The sequence below is a fragment of the Cebus imitator genome, unplaced genomic scaffold (assembly GCF_001604975.1).
Source record: "Cebus imitator isolate Cc_AM_T3 unplaced genomic scaffold, Cebus_imitator-1.0 Scaffold79, whole genome shotgun sequence".
In the NCBI taxonomy this organism is placed as follows: Eukaryota; Metazoa; Chordata; class Mammalia; order Primates; family Cebidae; genus Cebus; species Cebus imitator.
The window spans coordinates 7,644,842-7,653,138 of NW_016107394.1; the positions used below are offsets into that span (position 1 = coordinate 7,644,842).

The window sequence follows — 8,297 nt, forward strand, 5'->3', positions numbered from 1 at the left end:
GCACCATCCTCTAGTATACAATGTGCATGCTAAATCAATGACCATTATTTGATGCACTATCCCCAAAAGAAAAAATATATGGGTCTCAGAATTAAGGCATGGAAGCCACAATGGCTCCTGTTACTATTACCCTGAGTAACCCATTTCAGGAATGTGTGCTTCCCATTTCCACAATTCTGGGCACCACAGGTGTAGAGAACTCTTCTACCAGTAGATAGAAAATACAGCTGCCACTTCAACAATTTGGACACCTTGTGTCCAGGGCCAACAACAACAAAACAGAATAGGGATAATTGCCATCCTGGAAAAGGTGCATGGCCTAGTCATCAGGAGGAAAGCTGCTATTACACATCAGAGAAGTGAGCAATCAGCTTAACACCAAGGTGGTTGGCATACGTTAGTATTCCATCATCTAATTTTAATCATAAATCCATAATTGCCATAGCCATAGCCAGAGCCAGAGTCCTAAAGGGCTCTAGAATGAATCAGAGAGTTTAGCCTAGAGCTCTGTCTCCCCAGTAGCAGCTGGGGCTTCAATTTGTCCTACTAACCTTTTTCTGTTATAACCTTACAAGTTCCTCCGAAGAGAAAGTCCCACCAGAGTTCTAAAGGAGCCACCCTGATAACTTATATGCGACAAACGGCCACAGAAATATGGAGGAATTGTCATAAATACTGCAGTGCCCAGATCTCTCTGCCCTATTCCCTTCAAGACTCAAGGACATATACCCCGAGCTGGGTATGACCTCACTGAAAGAGATTACTTCTCCAGTGAATTCCTACCCAAGTACTGGGGTTAAACAACCAGCTCCTCTCCCCAAAGAGGAACAACTCTGCGAGGCTACCCAAGCTTCAGGGCTCCCTTTGGAGTCAGCTGAGTCCCTGTTGTGATGCATCACAGCCCCAATTCTTCCTATGCCCAGCTCTAATTCTTTCCTTTTCCCACATCCCAAGTGTTGAACCCAAGTCCACTCCCTAAGAAACATCCTTCACACTCATTTCCATCTGAGTCTGTTTCCTGCGGTAGTCAATCTACAACAAATTTTAAGTATCCCTGGCACACTAACAGCAAGAAGTTAATATTGCTATTTTACTTGGGTCATTTTTTTTCTATAGTTTTACAGTATTTTTTCTCTTAGAGTCTTCTAACAGCAAAGAAAATTCTTCAATCAAATGTGTTCATACCCTAACAAGAGCTGTACTATAAAAAAATTATTTTTAAATATATAAGACATCTTTGATTCCTCCAATATAAATACATGTTTAACATAGCCAAACAATGTTAAGACAAACAGAAAAAAGAAAATTTGATTATGGAATAAAATATTTGGGTATTTGAAGCAAAGAAATGGCTAACACGTTAATTGTACTTAATTGGCATATAACCTAAGATTGATCCAACATATCAAAAATCAAGTGACTTCTACACTATGATCAGATTGTAATACCGTTTACTAGCCTTTCTTTCATGTTTTCTTCTCCCTTTATTTGCTCATCTCTTCATCTCTGGAATCTGTTTTTAAGCCTGAAATCCCAGTAGCTGTACTTTCCTACCCACTGTTATTTGTGTCTGAAACCTGTCTACCAGCCTGGAGGTGCCTGCCTCTTTATTAGCTATCTTCTGACTCGAGGCAGCTGCTGCCTCGTCTTGCAGTATCTAGCAGTGTCCAATATCTGCCTCAGACTCCTTGACCTGGGTAAATTTTATTTCTTCTTAGTGGAGAATGCAATGGAGTCACAGCTTACTCCTGGGTTAGGTTCTAACATGAGTCTATTAGATGAAGAAAAAAATATAGATCACTGATAATACTCTTGCAAATCTTATCAGATCAGAAAAAAGATAATGTATCTTTTTTTTTGATTTGATAATTAAAGTTTATTTGAACATAAAATACTTTCTCTGTCTATAAAATTGCTGTTAGCAGTAGCAGCAGCATCTCCTGGCCAAGGGGAGTAGATCTTTCCAGACTACTAAAGCCATATATACAGCCATTCCCACTTCCCTTATTCTGTGGATATATACATGTGCATGGTAGCTAGAGTCCCTCCACCAGAGTGTCTCTCTTTCATGATGGTTTCTTCAGGCAGAGGAAGAGGAGACCTGGTTGAAGACCTGGGATGGTTTTGAGTGGGGCAAGCCATTTGGCTGTACTTTGAAGCCCGCTCTCTCTGGATAGCTCTACTGCTATCCAGAGATAGCCCTTCTCTGTACTCTGTCTGCTGAGGGGATGGGGTATTTTGACTCTCATAGAAAGCAGTACCCCAAGTTACCAAATGACTGCTTGGTCCCGACTGAAGCAGTATAGCTCTCCATAGCATTTTTGGTGGGTATGGATTACATGTGTGGCCAGCTAATGCTTTTTCTTGAGCGGGGGCTATCCATGACCTGTGCTCATACCATGCTCTCTAAGTTCTCTTTGGACAGGGCTTTAGCTGCTGCCTCAGCCTGAGTCTCGGAGGGTGTGTAGGAGTCCTGGTAATCTTGAAGCAGTTTGACCACCTCCAGATGGTTGAACTGTACAGCATCATCCAGGGGAATGTTGCCCCACCTTCGAAGAGCTGAGACATCACCACTATAGGCAGCAAATAACAGGTTGACCACAGTCTTGTTCCGAACTTCTCCTCCTTCACGCTGTGGGTCTAACTTCCGAGCACTTTGCCTCAGGTTGTCATAGTTGTGGAAATTGAAGAGAGACACCAACTTCTGACAGAAGCTAGTTCCTCTATGACTGTTCCCCAGCTTGTCCAATGGGGGTGACAGACACATCATTCCCATGACATTGGGTACCACCAGGAGGATGGCTCCCGATACAGCTGACTTGGCTGGCAGGCCCACGTGGAAGGCAAACTGGCCAGAGAAATCATACATGCCGCAGGAATGCATGAGGCTGAGGGTGTTGCGCACTGCTTCAGCACTCAGCACACTCTCCCCTGTGATGGGGCAGATCCCGCCATTGGCGAGGGTGGCTGCCATGACACTGCCTGATTCACAGGTGACCTCCACAGAGCACAGCTGGAAGTAGAGATCAAGGGCAGCCATCATGTCCACTCCCTTAGGAAAGCACTTTTTTTCCTTGGGATAATAGCCGATGGCATAATTCCGATCCCCTGTTTCCTTCTCTGACTGGAATGTGGCATTGCTGAAACCCATGTATTCATTCGCAGCCATTTTGTTGAGATACTGCAACACAAAATCAAACTTCTCTGCTTTGTTACAGTCCATCTTGATTAGGGAGCTGACGACAATGGCACCAGCATTGACCATGGGGTTATGGGGAATTCCATCCTCATTGAGGGAGAGCTTGTTGTAGCGCAGGCCACTGGGCTCTTTGCCCACAAACTTGTGCACGTAGTCAGTGCCTAGGGTGCCTATGGAGATGGCATAGGTGAGGGGCTTCACACAGGACTGCAGGCAGAAGGGGATCTTTGTGTGGCCCACAGAGTGCCGCTGACCATCCACAGTGCACAGGGAGACACCCCACAGGTCTGGGTTTGACTTGGCCAGTTGAGGGATGTAGGCTGCCACTTTACCTCCAGTGAGCTCTTTGGCATCCTCAAAGATGCGATCCACATGGCCCGTGAACTCCTCAAAATCAGGAATCACAAACTTCTTTCGGAATGCCTGGGTCAGGAGCACAATGTTGCTGCTCACACACTTTCGGAAGAGACCTCGGTCCAAGAGGCCACCACTACTGGACTCTTGGACCACACGGTGCATCTCGTTCATGCAGTCTCGGAGCCGAGGATCTGATGTCTGCAGTCCAGTGGCCTTTAGTGCAGTGGTGAACTTGTGGATAGGGATTCGTTCCTGTCCTTCAGCAATAGTGTAAAAGAGCAAATCACCCAGGCGGGACAGCATGCCACTTTCTGATGAATCATGATCCCGGTGCAGCGGCTGGTGGCTGTGTGGCGTCTCTCTGCCCTGCGCCGCGGCCTCACTGAGGTGGTGCCGGACGCCCCCGCCAAGGAGAGGGCTCCGGCTCAGGTGACCCCAGTCTCCCCGCCGGCAGTGACTGCCGGCCCGGCTCAGCGCCTTCTGCAGAGCCTTCACGGAGCGCATGCCCCCAGCACGCCGCCGGCTCTGCCTGTGCGCCCAGGACTTCTGAGCGTTGACTGGGAAGGAAGGGCGGAGCTGGCGAGATAAGGTGCGGGGGAGCTCTGTGAGGGAGCGCTGGGCCTGGAAGATGGAGAAGGGAGGCCTGGTGGGTGGGGCTGGGGCAGGAGGAGGGGCCTGCCCCTTTAAAGCGGGCTCCGGGGTTAGGAGCACCCATTCCCTCAGGACCAGGGCTAGGTGAGGAGCGTCCGGGATCGATAATGTATCTTAAAAATGCCTCATTGCTGGTTTTCTTTCCAGCATTTGAACGAAACACTATGAAGTGTTTGGCTTTCATTTAAGGTAATACATTATTCAAATCACTGCTGTGTTTAAATACAAAAGTACCATTTAGCTTAGCAAGATGCTGACACCTTAAAAGGCATGAGGGAAAGGCCATTCCTGTTAATTGAAGAAACTCACTGGAAGACTCTCCTGCATGATTTAAAGGATTACTTTTCCTTGATCTTTTATTTTTGTTGGTCATTATACATATTTCTTTGTAATTTTTTTCACCAATAATAATTGTATATTTTTATGGCATACATATGATACTTTGATACATTCATGGAATGCATAATGATCAAACCAGGTTATTGATCAGGTATTTAGGATATTCATCACCTAAAATATTTATCATTTATTTGTGTTGGGAACATTTCAAATCTTCTATCTATTCTGAAATACATATTGTTAATTATAGTCACCCTACTGTGCATCGAACACAGGTATTTATTTCTTCTAACTAATGTTTGCAACCATTGACTAACCTCTCTTTATCCCCTCCCACACACATAAACCCATCCCAGTCTCTAGTAGCCATCATTCTACACTCTACCTTCATGAGGTCAGCATTTTTTAGCTCCAACATATGAGTGAGAACATGTGGTATTTGTCAGGGTCTGCCTTATTTCTCTTACTTTAATGGCCTCCAGTTTCATCCATTTTGCTGCAAATGAAAGGATTTTTATTCTGTCTTATGGCTGAATAGAATTCCCTTGTGTATATATACCACATTTTCTTTACCATTCATCTGTTGATGGACATGCAGGTTGACTCGATGTTCTAGCTATTGTGAACAGTGCTGCAATAAACACGGGGTTGCAGGTCTCCCTTTGATATACTGATTGCCTTTTCTTTGGATAAATACCCAGGAGTGGGATTTCTGGATTATATGGTAGTTCCACTTTTAGTTGTTTGAGAAATCTTTATACTGTTTCCCTTCATAGCTGTACTAAATTATACTCCCATCAACAGTATGTAAGATTTCCCTTTTCTCAGCATCCTTGCAAGCATTTATTGTCTTTTTAATAATAGCTCTTCTAACTGGGGAAGATGACAACCCTGATTATTAGTGAGGCTGAGCATTTTTTTCATAGACCTGCTGGCCATTTATACTTTAATTCTTATGAATTAAAAGCACACATACAATATAACCCAGTCAGTTAGGCATGGATATGATAACTATGAGATCGACTAACCCTGGGAAGTGGCAGGATCTGACCTACACAAATGCCATATCTTCCCAAAACCTTACAGAACTACTTTCATGAGACTAACTCTGTTTCCACTCTTTCATACTCTTTCTGTTTACATATGTCCCCCCACTTTCATGTTCCTAACCACTCCATTTTCATCTCATTGCAGGACTGATTTTCAGCTTTGCTATTCTATGTGAGCACTGACCCCAAAAGGGACTTCCAATCTGTTTAGCTACTGGATGATGATACAGAAGACAGAAATAAACATAACATTGAATTCATATAACTGTATTAGCCTTTTACATATCAGATCAGCCATGGCAATGAACTCTCACCATCCATCTTTCGGTTCATTATTATTATAAGTAAATCTATTCCTGTGGGCAGACATTAAACATGAGAGAAATTAACAAAGCTGCACTAATACAATCACAACATCAATAATTTATAACCTGAGAAAAGGAACTGGTAAACCACATTTTAATTATACAGGTTCATCATGACACATTACTTATGTGACATTTTAAAATTTTTTCACACAATAATTAGTGCAGACAAGAGGTTGTAATAAATTATAACCAGATACATTATACCTGCATACATTTCTGTCAGCATATTTTTTCCTATCCTACTGGACATTTGTAAGAATATCCCTGGGGTCAGATATATTCATACTCCTTCATTTACCAAGCTGTACAAGTATTTAAAAATATATTACTTTAATATGTTACCAATGAGAGAACAAGTTAGTCAGTAAACAAATGAATAGCTGAAAATATTACTGTGTATTCATGGATTTCATATTTGTTTCCAGGTTGTAATATATGGAAAGGTAGAGAGTAACTTAGAAATTAAAACCTGTTAAATTCAGGAACATGCTGGATAATTTAAAAAGTTGGGACACCTATAAAGATGTAAAACCCTGTTTCATTTGGGAAAAATAAAAAGTTCCTAATAAGAGAATTAAAAATGTGAAGATGAATTTCTATCACTTGCATGTTGACAGATCTTAAATTCATTACTGTCACTGTGCTTTCTTTTGGCAAGAGTTCTAGTGATGAATCTAGTTTTAAAACACATAAGACATGCTCAACATTTTCACATTCTGGTCATCATGGTTCTCTACCAAGGTGGACACTTGAGAAGAAATGCTATTTAACCAATTGTCTTTTTTTTTTTTAAAGCAAATTTTTTTAAATGCCCATTAAAAAGTACTCCCACATGGATTAGTATGCATTAGCATATCTGATCATCTAAAAACAATTTATTTGGGACAGATATTAACCCAATTTATAGTTGAAGATACTAATATCAGAGAGGTTTGGACTTGCCCAAGGTCACATAGTTTTAATTCTGAAAAGCTTCCAATATCATGTTTAGCTTTTATACCACCATATGGCCTCTACAATTGGAGCAAATGCACTTTGTTCACACTAGTATCACTAAGCCATGGAGCAGTGTCTCACACCCAGTAGTTTAATGAATCTTTTGTAAATGAATGACCAGAGAAATGATTGAATGTCTGAGTCACTGTTGGGTTCTGTAAGAGAGATGATTTAGCTAACCTCTGGCAGAAAATAAAGTCTTGCAGCTCATTACAGTGGCAGCTAGAGCTCTAGAGATCTCATAAATTTTGAAGATTCCTAAAACATAAACACCTGAAGTCCCAGTTGTAAGCTTCATTTAGAAATGCCCACCTTTTCTATGTGAGTCAAGTTAAGTTAAATATAACTATGAGATGTTTCACATAAGCCTCATGGAAACCCCAAGGTAAACATCTGTAGTAGATACACAATAGAGAAAAAGAAAATAATCAAAGCATACTACTACAGAAAATTACATAATTACAAAGAAAGACTGCAAGAAGGAAAGAAAGGAATTATCTACAAAATATCCAGACAACAATAAATAAATACCTATAGTAAATCTTTACCTAGCAATAATTACTTTAAATGTAAATGGTCTAAAATTAATAAAATACGTAGACCAGCTACATAAATTTAAAACATGACCCAACTACATGCTGCCTAAAAGAGACTCATTTCATTTGTAAAGAAACATGTAGGCTGAAAATGAAATGAGGAAAATAGATATCCCAGGAGTAGCTATTTATCAGATAAAATAGTCTTTATATTTAAAACTGTAAAAAAAGAAAATATAACAATTTCCATACAAGTGGAAATCAAAATGGGGCAGGAGTAGCTATTTACCAGATAAAATAGCCTTTATATTCAAAACTGTAAAAAAAAAAAAAAGAAAATATAACAATTCCCATACAAGTGGAAATCAAAATAGGGCAGGAGTAGCTATTTATCAGATGAAATCATCTTTATATTCAAAACTGTAAAAAAAGAAAATGTAACAATTATAAATACATATGTACCACCCAACACCGGCGCACCACAATGTATAAAGCAAATATTAACAGATCTAAAGGGAGAGATAAACAGCAATACAATAATTGAAGGAGATTTTACATTTTCAGCAATAGGAAGATGATCCAGGAGAAAATTAATAACAAAATATTGGACTTCACCTATACCTTTTTGTTCACCTGTACTTTCAATCAAATGGACCTAAGAGATATATGTAGAACATACACAGGATACATATTCTCCTCAAGCCCACATGAAACATTCTCCAGAATAGATCATATGTTAGATCACAAAACAAGTTTAACAAATTTAAGATTAAAAATATATCAAAATCTTTTCTGACTACAA

The 8,297-nt window shown here is 40.6% G+C and overlaps 1 protein-coding gene across 3 annotated transcripts; it reads right to left on the reverse strand.

The window, feature by feature from the left end:
• Positions 1-1,850: 1,850 nt before the first annotated feature.
• LOC108307638 (glutaminase liver isoform, mitochondrial-like) lies at positions 1,851-4,303 on the reverse strand. 3 transcript variants are annotated; one of them, XM_037740155.1, is made up of 2 exons: positions 4,031-4,299; positions 1,851-3,878 (listed from the first exon to the last, which is right to left on the reverse strand). In XM_037740155.1, the coding sequence occupies exon 2, from the start codon at positions 3,857-3,859 to the stop codon at positions 2,393-2,395; it is 1,467 nt and encodes a 488-aa protein (XP_037596083.1). In that variant the 5' UTR covers positions 3,860-3,878; positions 4,031-4,299; the 3' UTR covers positions 1,851-2,392. The 3 variants fall into 3 exon arrangements, with proteins under 3 accessions (XP_037596083.1, XP_037596084.1, XP_037596082.1); XM_037740156.1 differs by having other exon boundaries at positions 1,851-3,622; positions 3,657-4,299; XM_037740154.1 differs by having other exon boundaries at positions 1,851-4,303.
• Between the last annotated feature and the right edge of the window lie 3,994 nt (positions 4,304-8,297).